This window comes from Scyliorhinus canicula, chromosome 17 (genome assembly GCF_902713615.1).
Source record: "Scyliorhinus canicula chromosome 17, sScyCan1.1, whole genome shotgun sequence".
In the NCBI taxonomy this organism is placed as follows: domain Eukaryota; kingdom Metazoa; phylum Chordata; class Chondrichthyes; order Carcharhiniformes; family Scyliorhinidae; genus Scyliorhinus; species Scyliorhinus canicula.
This window is the reverse complement of record NC_052162.1, coordinates 63857033-63876197: the sequence shown is the minus strand read 5'-3', so window position 1 is coordinate 63876197 and position 19165 is coordinate 63857033. Positions and strand designations below refer to the sequence as shown.

The 19165-nt window shown below is 45.7% G+C and overlaps 1 protein-coding gene across 6 annotated transcripts in view; it reads right to left on the bottom strand.

Annotated features, from left to right (window-relative positions):
* The window catches only part of sytl4 (synaptotagmin-like 4), a 132549-nt gene that overhangs the window by 53438 nt on the left and 59946 nt on the right, over nucleotides 1-19165 (bottom strand). For 2 of the 6 annotated variants that reach the window (XM_038775370.1, XM_038775372.1), the window contains exons 2-5: nucleotides 11964-12089; nucleotides 11324-11472; nucleotides 11015-11222; nucleotides 8810-9025 (exon numbers count right to left, since the gene is read on the bottom strand). In XM_038775370.1, the coding sequence (XP_038631298.1) occupies nucleotides 8810-9025; nucleotides 11015-11133 (335 nt within the window). In that variant the 5' untranslated portion in view covers nucleotides 11134-11222; nucleotides 11324-11472; nucleotides 11964-12089. Of the gene's footprint in view, nucleotides 1-8809; nucleotides 9026-11014; nucleotides 11223-11319; nucleotides 11473-11578; nucleotides 11634-11963; nucleotides 12090-12568; nucleotides 12588-19165 lie in introns of those variants that run through there. The other 4 variants (XM_038775373.1, XM_038775374.1, XM_038775371.1 and 1 more) reach the window with 4 other exon arrangements.

The window sequence follows — 19165 nt, the reverse complement described above, 5'->3', positions numbered from 1 at the left end:
TTTAACTATGAAAGTTTGTTTGAAGGTTTAATCTGGTACTTTACAAACTGAAATCATTCTTGCTGATATTGGCTTAAACTCTAAAATCAACTCCCTGTTGCAGCTCTAACTTTTATTTTCTCATCCTTAGTTCATGTTGACATTGGGCAATCCATTCAAGTCTTGTCCCAGAACCTTCCAGAAAATGGCTCCTGGAGTTCTTGTTAATAATGAATGAAAAACTCAGGAGCATTATTCAAAAGCCACACTGAGGAAGTTGGGTTCCGTAAAGATTTTGGAAATGCCATAGGTTTATTATTGCTGTATAGGAGGAAGGCGTCCTCAGTCTACACAAAGTAATACTGTCAATTTGTGCCCCATCTCTCAATTGCTTCGGGATTAAGAGAAAACCAAGGATTGCATGAAGGAAATTCCTTGGGACAAAAAGACTATTCAGGATCAACGCAATCCAAGCAAGCAAGGCATTGACCTCTGTCCTTTTCCTACCACTTGCCAAAGGTTCATAAATTCAATATCAATGTTGAGAAGGTTTTCCATCTTGATATCTATATCTTTGGACTAATTTTATAAATGTATATTAGAACATAGAACATAGAACAGTACAGCACAGAACAGGCCCTTCGGCCCTCAATGTTGTGCCGAGCCATGATCACCCTACTCAAACCCGCGTATCCACCCTATACCCGTAACCCAACAACCCCCCCCCTTAACCTTACTTTTATTAGGACACTACGGGCAATTTAGCATGGCCAATCCACCTAACCCGCAGATCTTTGGACTGTGGGAGGAAACCGGAGCACCCGGAGGAAACCCACGCACACAGGGGGAGGACGTGCAGACTCCACACAGACAGTGACCCAGCCGGGAATCGAACCTGGGACCGTGAAGCATTTATGCTAACCACCATGCTACCCTGCTGCCCCTAAATATTATGAGCCATGACAAAGACACTCCCCATGATTTGTCAGTAAGTGCTCCCTGTGGCTCAGACTCTCTTCCAGAAGTGTGCTTTGGCAAAGATCCCAGGATTTTGTGTGCCTGAATTTCTCTGTATCTCTTTATCATGGCTTTCTCTGTTTATAAGGTATAAAATGGCCCTGAAGCTTTAGGGTGCAATTTAACCTGTCTCCCTGATCCTGATGTTCCAGTACACCGGTATCTTAGAAAAAATTGTCATCTTTCCAGCTACTGAAAAGGAAGGAAACAGCAACAGCAGCCTCCAGGCATTTACAGCCACAAGCTGGAGAAAGCAGCTACTGTTGCTGTTTCCTTCCTTTTCAGTAGCTGGAAAGATGACAATTTTTTCTAAGATACCGGTGTACTGGAACATCAGGATCAGGGAGACATACGAGTCCAGAAGGCAATCCGGTTTGAAGCAAGAAGACACTGTGGGACCTGGTGCATCACATTGATCCAAATGGGTCACCTGATGACACCATTGACAAAGTGCTTTGACAGATTGCTGATGCTTTTGTTGCTGGTGTGGCGAGTGCTGCTTGTAACTGGCACGTAAACTCAGGTTAAACATGCTGTAAGTCAAGGATGTTCAACTGCACCTTGAGTGCCAGTGGAATATGTAGTTGCCAGGATTTGGTTCCGGTCAGATTGGGCCATGTGGGAGGACCTGCACAGCTGCGGCTCCTGGATTGAGAATTATATTGATAGGTGGAACAAGTAACACATTGATGGACAGATCATTTCTACGACAAAGTTCTGGACATAATGGCACATTCTCAGGATTATCCTCTATTTCTGTTGAGAGGTGATGCTATGTGTTGGGCTTTTTTGTGTGGAAATTAGCTGATATAACTTTGTATTGGTACCAATATGGAACGGTGATGATTCCTTGTTGATATCTGGAATGTTACCGAGTTTGCTTGCAACCACTTCTTTTCCTTCTGTGGCCTGGGCATGACCAAGGTCAGGATGGGAGTTCAGGTGACCTGCTGCCAGTGCTTCTAAATGGGAACGGTGGTGGCCCGATTTAACTGAGCAACCAGCTGAAGGACCTGCTCTTACAGTTTCATAGTATCATAGAATCCCAACAGTGCAGAAGGAGGCTATTTGGCCCATCGAGTCTGCCTCTGCAATCTGCAAAGACATTTCTTCAAGACCAACCCTCTGAAAGAGTACCCTACCTAGGCCCAGTCTCCTGCCCTATCCTGGTAACCCCATAATCTCACCTTTCTGGACATCAAGGGGAAAGTTTTATCATAGCCAATCCACCTAACCTGCACATCTTTGGACTGTGGGAGCAAACCGGAGCACCCGGAGGAAACTCACGCAGACACGCGGAGAATGTGCAAACTCCACATAGATCGTTTCCTGGAATTGAACCCAGATCTCTAGCGCTGTGAGGCAGCAGTGCCAATCACTGTGCCTCCGTGCGATTGTTGGCGACTTTATTTGTATTGCTGACTGTTCAATATTTAATCTCTGGAAGTCAAGTATTTGCTTGGTATCGCCTCTTTTACTTCTGTGGCCAGGAACAAGGACAGGGTGGAAGGCTGGTGACGTGCTGCTGGTACTGCAGGAGGGGAAGGGTGGAGGCCCGATTCCACTGAGCAACTTGGGGGTCTTGAAGAAATTGCTGGTGGCTTCATTTTGCTGGTGACTGTTCACTGTTTAATGTCCGGACTCTTACTGGTGACTTTTTGTACTGTTGCCTGTTTATGTTTAATGTCCGGAGCCCGTGTGCTTGCTATTGTACTGTTGACTGGGTGATGTACGGAAGACATGTGTTTGTCTGTTGCAGTCCTTTTTCCCCTCTCTAGCTTGTAGTCCAGAACCTACTGTCAGTGCTGGAGCGGGGGAAGGACTACTCTCTCAATCTTCCAGCATGCTCTGTGTCGGTGTGGTGTTTCCAATGTATTGTTGTGCTCACCTCTGAGCGGCTTTCCACTGATGCAGGTCCACTGCTGGAGCTGTGGGCGGTGGGGAGAGTTATTGTAGTATTTACTGTTTGATGTCTGGAGGCTGTGAACTTGTCTCCTGCAGCCTCTTTTGTCGGAGGCCTGCAGTCCGGAAAGATATGCTCACTCGCTCTGCTGCCATGCTCTGTGTCAATGTGGGTTTCAAGTGTATTGTTGCGTAACCCCCAAGCGACTTTCTACTAATGCAAGTCTTCTGCTGGGAGGTGCAGGAGGGGGAAGAGAGCAACGGGTTGATGTGGATCCTGGTAACTTCATTGTACTGTTGAGTTTTTAATGTTTAACGTGTATTTGGTTTTCTTTTTATAAATTCACTGTTGTGGCTTTGTATTTGTATCGATATTCTGTTGTGAACAGGTGCCTGTGAGTGATACAGTGCATTTTCCTTGTTGCTTAATGATTAATGTGGTATGTGCACTGTTAAGTAGCTTGTTTTTATCTTTTTTGTATAAAGGTATTGTTAACTGTTAATAAACAAAATATTCTCAATTGATGCTGCAGGTTGTTTACTGCTTGCTGCTGCTGTTTCCTTAATTTTCTGTAGCTTAGAGTAAGGAAAGGGAGGATGGGAGATGATCTGCTGCCTGCACTGGAGAAGAGGAAGGGAAGCTCTTTCTCTCTTCTGGCGTACTCTAGGTTGGTGCGACTTTCCACTTCTGAGGAGTCTATTGCTGGGAGCTGCGAGAGGGGGGACAGATAGGTGGATTGATCCGAAAGAACGGTGTTTGCAGCTTGAGTTGCAGCTGCCTAGAGGATGTGTGTTTATTTTGCTGCCGCCTCTTTGCTTTTGTGGTCTGGAGTAAGGAAAGGGAGGATGGTAAGATGTTCCGCTGCCTGGGCTGGAGAAGGGGAAGGTGAACTCTTTCTCTCTTCTGGCATGCTCTGGGTCGGTGAGATTTTCAACTGTTCAGGAAAGTACTGCTGGGAACTGCAGAACAGAGTGACAGAGGCAGATTGATTCGAGTGAGCTTAAGGTGTCGAAGAAATGCTTTTGCAGATTGCTGGTGATTTCATTGTACATGTGGCGAGTGATGCATGTTGATTAGCACGTTGTTCGAGTCCAACACGCTGGACATCAAGATTATTTTGTTGTACGTTGAATGCCAGGTGAACATGTGGATACCGAGTTTTGGTTCCAATGAAATTAGGACATACGGGAAGGCTTGTGCAGCAGAGGCTCATGAACAGAGAGTGATATGTAAAACTACCGAACACCAAGGATCCTCCATTCTGTTGAGGATCTGCAAGGGGTGATACAGTATCTTTGGTTTTCTTTGTACAAATAAATTGTTGTAGCTTTGGGTTTGTACTGAAATTCTGTAGCGAAAAAGGCTAATTTGTGGCATGCATGTCACCTTGTGCTCACCGGGGTGTCAGGGAGTACCCTTCATTGAAAGGAAGGGGTTCCACTCCTTGAATGTTCAACTCATGTGCGACCACCACCTCCGCATCATGCACATGTGTGCATGCTTCCCAGGGAACATGCATGACAGCTACATCCTGGGACATTCAGAGATCCCCGGCATCTTCGAGGAACACCCAGGATGACAAGTGACTCTTTTTTTTATAAATGTTTTTATTCAGTTTTCATATTTTATATTGAACAAATTACAAATTGTTAGGAGAAAGAAAAAAGAAAAAAAACAAACACGCAAAAATTAACATACATATTTACAGGTAAGCATCTTCGTAGTAGTAACTGCGCCCCCCCCCCCCCCCCCCCCCCCTCAACATGTTTATTTAGTTTGGTTTTGGGCTTTAGCTAGCCATCGAACCCCCGTAACGAACCTGTAGCCCCCCCCCCCCCCCCTCCCGCTACCTTCCCCCGACTATTCTTCCTCTTGTACATTGGCCACAAATAGGTCCCGGAACAGTTGCATGAATGGCTCCCACGTTCTGTGGAAGCCGTCGTCCGACCCTCGGATGGCAAATTTGATTTTCTCCATTTGGAGAGATTCCGAGAGGTCGGACAGCCAGTCCGCAGCTCTGGGCGGTGCTGCTGACCGCCAGCCAAACAGGATTCTACGGCGGGCGATCAGGGAGGCAAAGGCAAGGGCGTCTGCCCTCCTCCCCAGGAATAGATCTGGCTGTTCTGAAACCCCGAAGACCGCCACTATCGGGCATGGCTCCACCCTCACTCCCACCACTTTGGACATTACCTCGAAGAAGGCTGTCCAGTACTCCACGAGTCTGGGGCAAGACCAGAACATGTGGGCGTGGTTGGCCGGGCCTCTTTGGCACCGTTCACATCTGTCTTCCACCTCCGGGAAGAACCTACTCATACGGGTTCTTGTTAAGTGGGCTCTATGTACCACTTTTAGTTGCGTCAGGCTGAGCCTTGCGCACGTGGAGGTGGAGTTGACCCTATGCAGTGCTTCGCTCCAGAGTCCCCACCCGATCTCCATCCCCAGGTCGTCCTCCCATTTCCTCCTTGTTGCGTCCAGTACGGTGTCGTCCCTATCTACCAGTCGGTCATACATGTCACTACAGTTCCCTTTCTCTAGGATACTTGCGTCCAGTAGGTCTTCCAGTAGTGTCTGTCGTGGCGGTTGTGGGTACGTCCTTGTCTCCTTTCGTAGGAAGTTTTTGAGCTGCAGGTACCGTAGCTCGTTCCCCCCAGCTAGCTGAAATTTCTCTGTCAGTTCGTCCAGTGTTGCGATCCTGTCGTCCGTGTATAGGTCCCTGACTGTCAGTGTCCCCCCGTCCTGCCTCCACCTTTTGAAGGTGGCGTCGGTCAGTGCTGGTTTGAACCTATGGTTGTTGCAGATGGGAGCCCTGTTCGACATTTTGGTCAGGCCAAGTTGCTGCCGCAGTTGGTTCCAGGATTGGAGGGTGGCTGTCACCACTGGGCTGCTGGAGTGTTTTTTGGGTGGGGATGGGAGTGCTGCCGTGGCGAGGGCCCGGAGGGAGGTTCCCATGCAGGAGGCCTCCTCCGCACGCACCCACTCAGCTTCTGGCTCCTGGATCCATCCCCTTACTCGCTCGGCTGTTGCTGCCCAGTGGTAGAATTGTAGATTCGGGAGGGCTAACCCTCCCCTGGTTTTTGTTTTTTGTAAGACCTTCTTTGGGATCCTAGCATTTTTACCCCCCCATACGAACGCCATGATGAGTTTGTCCAGCGCTTTGAAAAAGGCCTTGGGGATGTAGATCGGAATGGATCTAAACAGGAAGAGGAACCTGGGCAGTACGTTCATTTTGATCGTCTGAACTCTCCCCGCGAGGGAGAGCGGGAGTGTGTTCCATCTTTGCAGGTCCTTTTTAACTTCCTCCGTCAGGCTGGTGAGGTTCCATTTGTGGATCCCTTTCCAGTCATGGGCTATTTGGATCCCCAGGTAGCGGAATTTATGTCGGGCTTGTTTGAACGGCAGCCCCTTTAGTGCTGCCCCCCCCCCCCCCCCCCCCCCCCCCCCCCCCTCCCCTCCCTTGCGGGTGTACTGGGAAGATCTCACTTTTGCTCATGTTGAGTTTGTAGCCCGAGAAGGCTCCAAACTCTTTCAGGAGCGCGATGATTCCGTCCATGCTGCTTTGTGGGTCCGAGATATAGAGGAGCAGATCATCCGCATAGAGTGAGACTCTGTGCTCTCTACCTCCCCTTCGGATCCCCCTCCAATTTTTTGCTGCCCTGAGCGCGATTGCTAGCGGTTCAATTGCTAGTGCGAACAGCAGCGGGGACAGTGGGCATCCTTGTCTGGTGCCCCTGTGCAGCTGGAAGTATTGGGAGTTGGTATTGTTGGTCTGTACACTCGCCATGGGAGCGTTGTACAGGAGCTTTACCCAAGCGGTGAACCCTGTTCCAAGCCCGAACCGCTCCAGTACCTCTATGAGGTATTTCCACTCGACTCTGTCGAAGGCCTTTTCTGCGTCCAGGGAGACGATCACCTCTTGTGTTCTCTCCCCGGAGGGGGTCATTATCACGTTCAGCAGGCGCCTGATGTTCGCGGTCAGCTGTCTACCTTTGACAAAGCCCGTCTGGTCCTCTGTGACCACCGACAAGTGACTCTTGGGGGAATAAGGGGTACCTGCTGAGATCCTGGCTGATGACGCTAGTGTGGAGGTCTGAGACCAAGGTGGAGGCCCGATATAATGAGGTCCCATCTTCACCCCTGTGATGCCCCCTCCCCCAGTGCCCACACTATGTTCCTCAATCTTCTCGATCTTACGTGGTCTACTGCTACGTTTAGGTGTGTCCCCAGGATGCACATCAGAGATAGAGGCAGCCTGCTGCTCTTCGCACACTGTGGTTTTGGATGTCTTTGGTGGATGTCCTCTGGAGTGCTGGGAGTTGGAGTTACTGGGCCGAGTTAACGGTGTCACCTGCTTTGCCATGTCACCCTGTTCTGTCTGCTGCCCTTGACATCCGCTGGTATCAGGAGGGGGGAGGGGGGTAATTCGGAAGAACTGGAGACCACCGTCATCTTCTTGGTGACAGGCTTCTAGAATGAGCTCCAGAGGCTTCTGCGTCATCTGGCTCAACCAATGCTCAAGTCGCTGACCTTGTGCTCCAGGCTTTCCACTGCGTTCACCACCCTTGCAATGTTGGCCTCGGTGCATGATCTTCTGCGCCCGTTGCCTTTGGGACTCCTCCAAATGACTATACACTCGCTGAAATGTTGCTTACATCTCCTCCTGAATCTCACGGCCATGTCTTAGCATCTGCACCAGCTTTGGGATAACTTGGTCCAGAGGCTCGACATCTGACTAGGACTCGGCTGAATCCTGGGATCCATAGACCTTCGACTGCTGTCTCTCTTGGATGTTTCTGCCTCCACCTGATGTGCATAAGCTACAGTGTGGTGCTCACCAGATTGTTGGTACACTGCCCCTCCTCCCTTCTTTGGTCCTTTCCTGCTTATTATGGGCTATCTTCTCCAGTGGGACAAAGAGAGGGCATGAGGGCCGCACACTTGAAGTGTCGAGGGGGTCTATAGCAGGTGGCATGATTGGGCACCACACCTGGACATGAAGGCTTTGTTCTGTTGGGTATCAGTGGGTTCTGAGGAGCAAGAATGAAGATTGAATGTGGTAAGCGTGTGAGGTGTCAGACAATGATTTGTCAGGGGGAGGGGTGTGCAGTAATTTGAGCGGTGGCTGGTGGAACTGATGCCAGGAGGTGGTAACTTACCCTTGCAGCTCGGTAGAGGTCTTCTAACGTTCGTCACTAATCCTCCTGGTCATGTTGCCTGCACTGCCACTGACTCCCAGGCGATATTGGTGGCCCTGTTGCTGGCCCTCCGAACCCCTTGGGGGAGGGGGAAAGGATGCCCCGTCACAGCATCGAGAGGCCTGCCCAGGTTACAAAATCCCCAATGCAAGGGTCAGATCTGAGTGCTGCCATGCTTGTGTGTTGACTGGTGAATTAGATGGCGAGACAGGCAGCAACGGCAAGTTGTTCATGGTGGCTCATTTCTGACACTAAATGCCATTAAATACAGACCGCCATCTTGCCAAGGTGGCTGTCAAGAAGTATCCCACCAATCACGCCCAAAATGACACTTAGAACTTTTTTTGGTTAAATCGCACCCGTTGTGCCAGTCAAATTAACCGGAGTTCAGTCTTGTCGATTTTCCAGCATTTTTAGTGCAAGGTATTTGCAACTTTCTGGATCAAAGTACTTCTCTGATGTCTAAATTGAAAAGTACCAAATGTGAATCTCTCCATTATTCCAGGTATTTTCTTGGGTGTCCCTTGTGGCATGGCCTTGGATCTCATGCCGTGGTTCCATTCATTGGAGTGAGAGCCCTGACGCAGGCCAAGCATACAGGTGATCCAGTGACACTCACCTCCATAAAATATATTTACAGACTTATGCCACCTGCAAAAAATATCCTCCCTAGTTTTTCCTTTCTTCAAACAAAATACTAAGTGGAAGTAACACTCACGCCTCCTTGATGCACACATTGCATTTCCATCTTCCATCTACATCAGAAACGCCACATGGTTGACACACCAGGTGGTTACACTGCTTGCACACACTTCCACTTTTAACAAAGCGACCCAGAGTCTGCTGGCATCGTGCACAAGTCTTATTGCTGTAGTCTTGACTGCCACGTTTCGCTCCCTTACGCCGTATTTCCAACAGTTCATTCTTCAACTTCCTTTAAATAAAGTCAAACAATGTGTTATTTGGGCCTGCACCAGCACAAACCCTGCACCTATTCAATACGAAGTAAATAGCAATGATAGGTGACATCAATTATATTATTAGACTCTACTAAGAATATCAGCCGAATCAACCTAATTATCATTATTTTTTAATGTTCTCCAGATTTGGGTAACTCTCACAAGGGTGCATTTACAGTCCATCCCAAGTTGCCTAATGGGACAGTGTTGGTGTAAACTGCTGTAATTCTCATTAATGAAATCACAGAACCAAAAGTGAATGAATCATCTAGGGGCACAATTAACAGAGGCTTCCTTCTGGTGGTAGACACAGGATTTTTAATAATTAATTTACTGGATGTGGGCGTCTCTGACTGGGCCAGCATTTATTGCCCATCTCTAATTGCCCTCTATTTCAGAGGGCATTTGAGAATCAACCAAATGACCACATTGCTGTGGGTCTGGAGATCAGGTAAGGATGGCAGAATTCCCTCCCTGAAGGACATTTGTGATCCAGGTGGTTGATTCATGGTCATCATCAGAGTTTTAAGTCCGGATTTTTATGGAACTCGGGTCTACCATGGTGGGGTTTGAACCCTGACCCTCAGATCTTGCTGGGTCTCTGGATTGCTAGTCCAGTGACAATATTACTTTGACACCGCCTCCCCCGCTCCCAAATTGAACTGCTCAGCAAGGAACACAGGGATTGAGGACAGGCTGACTGAGAAGGAGAGCCATCGATTCAATCTGAGGTGATACAGAAGTCTGAATTTCTACTTTTTAAATTCGAATTATTGTCAAGGAAAATCACAGCCCAGCATGGCATCAGATGTATGAATTCACACTGTTTCTAAAAATGGAAGTTGGTCTGATCAGAGTTGTTTCTGGTACATCGTCATCAATTACTACAAATCAGAAACAGCTCTGTTTTGTCTAAGCTTTGCACAAAATCCAACAGAATGTTTTCCTGAAAGAGAGAACATAGATCAAAATTCATCTTCGAGGACTAGACCAAAAGGTGCGTCTAATGGTTCAATAGTTCATCAATAGTTCTGGTGACTCTGTCTGGGTAAACAATCAATGCCTCTCATTTCAAAAAGAGTTTCCCCAAGTTCTCTGAAAGAGCCGCTCGAATGCATGCCCACTTGCCTCCATATATCTGCATACAATGCGTTCATTTATGTTACATCAAAAACAAATATGGAAGTAACTACAATTTAGAGGTCGATTTGCAAATGACCCTCCAAAATCAATCTTAGATTGCACTAATAAATAGGTTCATCCCATTCACTGATATATGGGTGAGTCATCAAGTGTTGCTTTATGTTCATATTTATTCAGCTGTGTAATATTGGCACTGTGTTTTCTGTCTTAAGCAGTAGGCTATGCTAATTTGTAGAATAAAATCCTCTTGTGTACAAATATTGGAGCTGGTGTTATTGGTCTTTACCAGAAGCTTGAAGCAGGCCAATTGTTTTAGACGTGGACCTGATTTCTGGAAAACAAATTGCATGCCTGTAAAATGGATTGCCAATTCTTTACTGTCCATCCCTTGCTACTTTCAAAGACTAGCTTCATTCCTTCTGCGCCTTAAACAGAGGGATGTGCACACGACGCCAAAGTGGTTGCTTAGCAAAAATAAGTTTGGGAACCTCTGATCTAAGTACAAGGACGCGGTTGAACTCTGTACCATTGCTCCTGTTGAACATTTACAATACAACCTAATATTCATGCATGTATGGTAAAAAAAACTTTTTACTTTAAAAGCATTTTCCCATTAACATATTGTCAAGGGAGATAGCTGAAATTATCATTCATATGCAAATCTTGTTAACTTTGGGTCCTCATGGTTTAAAACTGTGGGTCGGGGTTGCTGGGAGAGGGCATTGTGTGTGGAATGCCGCTTGATGTGTCATTACAAATGGAAGAATTTAGAAACAATCGCAGTCAGGAATTTTGTCCAACATCTTCTCTCCCCTCATTACCGTATTCGCTGTTCCTCAGACATACGCAACTTCTCATCTCGGAGGAGAACTTCCATGATTTCTTCCTTCTCTTTGTCTGACAGGAATGACAAGTTGATCACCTCCATTTGTTTTGGCATTATGCCACAATCCCCAAAGGTTTGATGCCTGTACAAACAGCAACAACCTCTTTCTTTGTGGGCAATAAATAGACTTCAGATGTTCAATGCTGAAACAGAGAATTGGAGCATGAATTTAAAACATTTGATATTAACAAGAAATTGATTTTATTAAAAGGAAATTTATAGATAAGACTGCATATTCACCAACCACAATGGTTTTGGGTTATCTCAGTGTTAAGCCTTTGGTTCATGAAGTTGTCCAATCTGACATTGTGTTTTGTCTATCCACTGGAGGAACTCATTTAACAGGCTTACCAGTTTGGAAACAACCTTTTAAACATTTCACCAGATTAGATCCTAGAAATGAAACAAACGCAGAACTATTACAAATGCAGAATGGAAAACAAATGTGGAATGTTGAAATATGCTATTGTGAAGACCGAGGAAAAAAAAACATGTTAACCTGATTAATGTAGTCATAGACAGCACGGTGGCACAGTGGTTAGCATTGCTGCCTCACGGCGCCAAGGCCCCAGGTTCGATCCCGGCTCTGGGTCACTGTCCGTGTGGAGTTTGCACATTCACCCTGCCACATATCGCCCCCACAACCCAAAGATGTGCCGGGTAGGTGGATTGGCCATGCTAAATTGCCCCTTAATTGGAAAAAATGAATTGGGTACTCTAAATTTAAAAAAATAATTTTAAAAAACTCATCAGACTGTCAAATTAAGGATCCAATATAAGGTACGGTGATGCTAATAAAGTCAGATAGATGGTGCCTTATAAAAATTAGAATGCCTCATCAATAAACAGAGCTAACCAGTAAAGCATCTTGATACACAACACACCTTTGAGACCTTTGGGTAAATCTCCAATTGCTTGGCCACTGAATTTTCTTGGAATCCGCAGTTCAGAATGTTTTTGGAAATACCTTGAACAAGATGCTTGGGCTGATGTTTTGTCCAACAGCTGCTCTGAAAACACACAAAAGTATTGCATTTTGCTTTTTAAACTTGCAGAATGTACAGTGACTTCAATATTGACGAACTGCGCATATGGGAACCTTTGTCATAATTATCACACCCACCCCACCCCACCTGCCACCCCAGATATCTACATTCCAGTTTAGCATTGCCATTTTTAAAGGACACTCAAAATATTTTTTGCTAGTTGTGATTAACTAGCACAAGGGACAATGCAAACTGCACGAACAGGGAATGGCCTTGCCCAACCCACTGAGCTAAATCTCAATCATTCTTCTTGGTTTCTCCTAAGCCAAGATTAGAACAAGATAAATATGTTTAACAAGTAAGGCCTTTGATGACAGCTGGGCCCCACCTCTTACAAACACCTTGCCTGCTTATTCTACACAGAATACTTGAAACACCTAAACCAGTGGATGTCAAGTACAGAGTTCAGTAATCGGTGCTGTGCCCTTAACAAATGCACGTACCTCATGATGTTGTAACAAGAATACCAAAACTGTGATAAGAGAGCCCAATTTGTAAGGATCTTCCATGTCATGTCAAACTCAGCAAATTAGGAGGTGATTGCAGGTCTTTAGGGATTTGTACTCACTCAGTAAATAATAGGTCACATAAAACTGGAACCTTTGTTTATTTGTACAGGACAAAGTAAAGGTTAACAAATCAGGGTGCAGCTGATTCGACCGAACTGTCCACAAGTAGTGGCAACACTACGTTGTTGCAGAATACATACGGCCAGCCTGACAGCAGCTGACTTGTGGGGAGTTAAACCTGGTAGCCCATGACAACAGGCACAGTGATTGCAATTCGTGAATAACATGCACCTGTTTACTGCAGCAGAAGCAACGTGGCAACGTTGTGCTGCCTGCTGTCTTAAATCATTTCAGCATCCAGCCAGGCCTAATAGAGTTGTTGATTGGCTAGATGTTTGAACACCGTCATCATCGTGTAAGGCTTGTATCACCAAGAGCTAGCTTGCACCCATTAAAGAGAAGGTACATTGAGGCAGAAGCAGGTGCTGGAAGTCATGCAGGAAGTGAATCCAATCTATGAAATATTGAATGATATCATGTGGGAAAGTGAGGGTTCCTAGATTTTCAGACATAGTGCCAGAGTTCTAGATGAATGAAGTGGAACGGGGCGATGTCCTGTTTTCGCAAGGGCCCAGGAGGCCCTCCATAACACATGCACAGAAAGCTGATGGACCAGATTGTCAAGTGAGGGCCAGAGTACCTCTGAATGCAATTTAATGACCTAACAGAAATGGCAAAAGTTTGTGAATCCATCTTCAAATGTCATATATGACCAACTGCACCACTGGTCTCAGACATTTCTCAATCTACCACAGCTCCATTGCTCATCTACCAGCGATCCATATAATCAGAACTCATATTTAACATTCATACACTTCACGCTTAGCACTGCTGGCAGCCTCACACCCACATTTCAATTTGCACATAACAGGACCTATTGAACCATTGCCAAACCACATCACCCAACAGATTGCACGACACTCACTCTTCCAATGAAGGGTGTTGCACAACCAGAGGCTGAGGGAGTTACCGAGAGGGAAAGGTGTAGCTGCTAACCCTACACCAAAGGGCGGGAGGGCATATTGGCAATTATTGGGATGCCCATTGCTTAGGTTATGGCAAGCAGCACAGCTGAAACAATTGAAGTTGATGGTCTACTTATATCTCACATCCCACCTCTTCATCCCATAATCTTTAGGATTTACAAGCTGCACATGGTCAAGCCTGTAGATGTACTTTTCTCCATGTTATGCACCACAATCTTATGCTCATATCTTTCTCCTTTCAAATAGTCAAAAACTGCAACCAGCCAGATAGAGGAGGAACAGAAAGAAGACAGGGTTGATGAAGATTCTCCGTCACTTGATTCCACATTTGCAGCCACCAGTTCAGATGCTAATACTGTGCACATTTAACAGAAAGTGCAAGAGGCGAGGGCTGCACATGGTGAGAACCCAGGCACAAGTGACCTGCAACAAAAGTAGCACAGGTGCCAGCTCACCCAAAGGAGAGGTCATAAGTTCTGATGCATGGGAGTCAGCTGAGGACTTTGATGGGAAGACTACAGAGGAATGCTGCTCATTACGCACAATGAAATGCTTGGGACGTTGGGAAGCCTGCCAGAAAGGCCACTCAATCTCATGGAGCATGGGGGAGTTGACACATAGCTCTGCCCGGAGCTTGGAGCTTAACCTTTTCAACATAGCAATGCTGACCAACTTCATCAGCACACTTGTGGACCCAACTATGATACATGGTGCAGTGGTCAATATCTCAGCTTGCGTTGTAACACAAGCAGCTTCCATCAGAAGTCGGATTGATGTATAAAATGTTCAGGAGGAAGTCATTCAAGGTTAGCTTGCTACCATCATGGCTGCGAATTGTACCATGCAAAACGGTCTAGAGGGTATCTAGGAACCCAACAATCTGTCCGGCATTCCCACGAAGCTGCACAGCTATGCAGCAACCCTCACGATCCCACACAGGCAGCACACAAGTTGCTCCCTTTAAATTATCATGGATACATGGCCATGCAAAAAAAAAAATGCTGTGCCCTTAAACAAACCATACATACACTCCAAAAATACATTAGAGGGGCTGTTCAATCTGTCCCCCAAAAGGTTACTAGGCTTGCTGAGGCACTGTCCCGGGGGTGTGGTAGTGGCTACATGGAGCACAAACTGCTATCCCCCTCTTAGAAAGCAGCATCCGCCCTGCCATTCAGCCAATGCACTTGATGTTGCCCGTCAGCCAGCCATCCCAGGCTGCCCATGCTGAACTGAGGCCGACTAAAGCTGACCAAGTTCGTCCTCCAAGTTCGTTTGAAATCTCCACAAGTAAAAGTCAGCACCCTTTCACCAGCCATGCAGCAGCCACAGGGCAGCACTGCACTGGAGCAGCAGGACAGACAAAGGCAGCTGTAAAACAGAGTGTATGGGAATGCACAAGGGTGATTAGTTGGCTTTTGTATATAATTTGGAATTATTTCATTTCCACATTAGGTTTGGTATGTTTATTTTGCCTGGCATTTATTTTTGCATTATGGCTAAGCGGATTCTGTGATGGTCACCAACAGAAGGTAAGATGTGGGGCTGTTGGTGATTGGGAATTGAAGATGCAGTTATGGTGTTATATTCGAGTTTTTATTACAGGCAGAAAGGAGCTGTCTAAGCTGCCTCCTTTCTGTCATTTCCTTCTCCTCACACTCCTATTTCTCAGATGCTTGTTGTATAGCTGGTGGTTAAGACAGTGCTCCAAATTTGGCAAGTATTTGACGGGGAGACAGTGGCATAGTGGTATTGTCACTGGACTGTGTTGTGTTCTTTGTATTGTTCTTCAGGCTGGTGAAGGTAGTAGTGTTGACAAAGAACAACACACAGTGTTAAACAAACAAAGCTAATTTATTATGCTACACTTAATTAGATTTTACCATTTGCAAAGGTATTAGATAAGTAAAGAATTCACGACACTTCTACAATACTAAACTATGCTATCAACTAAATATCTCACACCTACTCAGTATGGCTCCCTTCCACTCTCTCCCAGAGGTCAAGGAAGCATGTGATATTTATATGGTTGCTCTATAGCACCATCTAGTGACTAGAGTAGTAACATTACGTTAACCCTTTATGTTCCTTACAATATCCACATTTTAGACTAGTTAACCAGAGACCCAGAGTAATGCTCTGGGGACCCAAGTTCAAATCCCTCCACTGCAGTTGGCGAAATTTGAATTCAATAAAAAAAATCTGGAATTACAAGTCTAATAATGACCATGAAACCGTTGCCGATTGTCGTAAAAATCCATCTGGTTCACTAATGTCGTTTAGGGAAGGAAATCTGCCATCCTTACTTGACCTGGCCTACATGTGACTCCAGACAACAATGTGGTTGACTCTTAACTGGCCCCCTCAAGGTCAATTAAAGATGGTGGCACAGCCTGCGACACCCACGTCCTATGATCGAATTAAAAAAAGATTGTTGCAACAAACACTCCAAAGACTGCTGGCCTCAGGGCCCTTCAAAGGGTCTCCTTTCAACCTCTCCTGCCCCAAAGGTTGCTACCAGCAACTACACACCAGCCCCCCCCAGGTTAAGCGACTCCCCGCTATGTAGACCCCAAATTCCATCCCCTCTCAACCCCCCCCCCCTTCAATGCCACCCCACTCAATCAGCTCCCTTCATGGCCACACCTCTGTGACCATGCCTACTTCATGGCACATACATTGTGCCTCACTAAGGTTCAAGCAGGAGAATTGCTCTCTGAGCACCTTGGATGGATATGGCCTCCTGCTAAGAGTCCTTCTCCCCACTCCTGCTCCCTCCAGCAGCACTTCCTGCTTTGTAGCCTTGGTTTATTATTCAAGTTAGGAGGAATTCCAAGGGGAATGTCTACTAGTGCATCCATGTCTGGGTGCAGCTGGTTTGTGCAGAAGCCTTGAAGCCAGCAAAAACCTCTTGAGAACTTTGGCAACTTAAAACAACAATAGAAAGCATCAAACACTTGCAGAAGAGAAGCAACAACTGGAAGAAATTAAACAGAAACAAGCCTTCTAAGCAGTTGATAATCCTTTCCTTGGATTACCATTTTGGCATGGTGGAGAGGCTTGAACACTCCGTTGATCCCGAGAACAATGCAATCGGGAGCCTTCAGCTCCAGTCAAAGCCCAATCCAAAACAAGTCCTGAGATTTGGAAGGCGGAAGATCCTCGGATGGTACCAACGGCTTCAATGGCGGAAGGCGGCTGCAGGAATAGGAAGACCCCAATCGTAACGGTTCCCTTGCCACTGGAACTGGATCGACCCTCTGTCAAGGACTGTTGGCAGGATTCTCCGTCCTACTGCACCATGCCCCCGGCAGCAGCGGGATACTCCGTCCTGGCAGTTGGCCAATGTTCCCATTATGGGCACCCCCACACCGTCAGGAAATCCCCGGGCGAGAGTAGGCTGCCGGCGAAATGGAGAATCCGGCTGACAGAGAATCCAGTCTGCTGATATAAAAGATATCCCGTACTAGGTGTCTACCTAGAGGAAACCAGTGCACTGCCCAGTGGTCAGTAACACAAGTTTCTTAGGTGGACAATACTCGTTAGCGAGTGATTGCCAAAGAAGATCTTTTAAAAGTGGGCCCTACCTTCTGCTAAACATAACTTAATCTGTTTGAAATTGAGAGATCATTAATTGAGCATTGAGCTCAAAATTACAACAGAAGAGGGGAGGGACACCGACAGGCAGAAAGTATGCAAGCTTCAGTGGAAAGTGAGAAGCACAGGAATCTATGATACACATTAAATTCACTTCAAGAATTGCCACTATACTATTGTTTATTCTTTAATACATTACTTTACGACATGTTGCTTGAATTTAATGCAAGCTCACAAAGGGTTCAAGCTATGTTGCATTCAATACCTCATTAATGATGCAACGGTTATATGGGAGAGTCACTAAAGTGGAATCTGGACAGTCTAGTTGGGCAACACAACTCAGTATGCAAATTACATAGGTATCAAAATGTAAGCAGAACCATATCCAACCTCGCCAAAACACAAAAGAAGCTGATCAGATTTCTGAACTTTTCCAAACATATCTCACTTTCAATAAAGGTGAGGAAAAGTTGCTGATAGATACACAGAAAGGGGCAAGCGGGCAAAAACTACGACCCGAGGGGAGCCAGCAGGATAAAAGAGCACAAGAAAGAGCAAGACTGAGAGTGTAGCCAGAAGGATAAAACAGCACAAGAAAGAAGAAGACTTGAGTGTGGAGCTGTGTAGAAGTCAGGTATTTTAAATACACTTAATATAGGTAAAAAAAAAAGCTGTTTAAAGCATAAATATTAAATCCCAGTTTTAAAATGAAAGAAACATACAATTTCCAAACTCAGACATGAGTTTGGGAAACACAGAACCACTGATAAAAACATCACATTCTTTCAAGGACAGGGGCTGAATCCCATCGCAATAAGTTGGAAGCATTAAAGGCTCCATTGTTCTGATTTCAGGCCACTTGTGATAACAGCCTGAACCACATTCCATAACGTATGCAAGCCGAAACATTTTAGACTGTGTCAAAAAACAGTTTCAATTATATTTTCGAAATTATAGTATGATGAGATGACATAACGTCTCAATTGTTGCAGATAAGCAACAATTGGAAGTGGCGTTGCATCGTGAGGATGGACGGCTTGTTATCAAATCAAATGTGTTTTGAATATAGCTTAAACCAATTAGGATTATATTGGGGTGTGATCGGATCGCTTAAGACAGATATGAAATAGTATGTCCATGGATGATTTGGCCACCATTTTAGACAGAAAGAGACAGAAAGAGAAAGAGACAGAATGAAAGAGAAATAGACAGAAAGAGACAGAAAGAGAAAGAGAAAGAAAGGAAGAAAGAGACAGAGAGAAAGAGACAGGAAAGAGACAAAGAGAAGAAAGACAGAAAGAGAGAGAGAGAAAGTAAAGGAAGAGAATTAGAAAAGAGTTCTGTATTCCTATTTCATTTTCATACTTTGACTTCAGCCGTTGACTTTTAAAGTTGTGTTCAGGCTATTGTCTCAGAAGATGGTGGAAGCTGCTCCACCTAGAAGAGGGACAGCTGCCCATACAGCCAAAGTGCTATGCAAAGACTTTATTCCCAGATGGGGAGTACCAGCTAGCATTGACTCAGACAATGGAACCCACTTTACAGGAGCTGTTTGTAGGGAAGTCTGTAAACTACTAAACATTAACTGGAATTTACACTGTCCTTATCATCCACAATCATCAGGACAAGTGGAACGTATGAATCGAACTTTGAAAGAAAGACTGTCTAAATACAGCCAGGAAGGCATGAATCGGGTCCAAGCTTTGCCAATAGTATTATGCAGCATTAGAGCAACACCAAATAGAACAACGGGCCTGAGCCCTTTTGAAATCATCACAGGCAGACCAATGTCTCTGCCAGGAACTATTGACTTGAGGAAAGCAGACTGTCATTTAACGAGTGATGCTTTGCTGTCTTACTGTCAAAATCTAACAAATGCTGTTAGCTC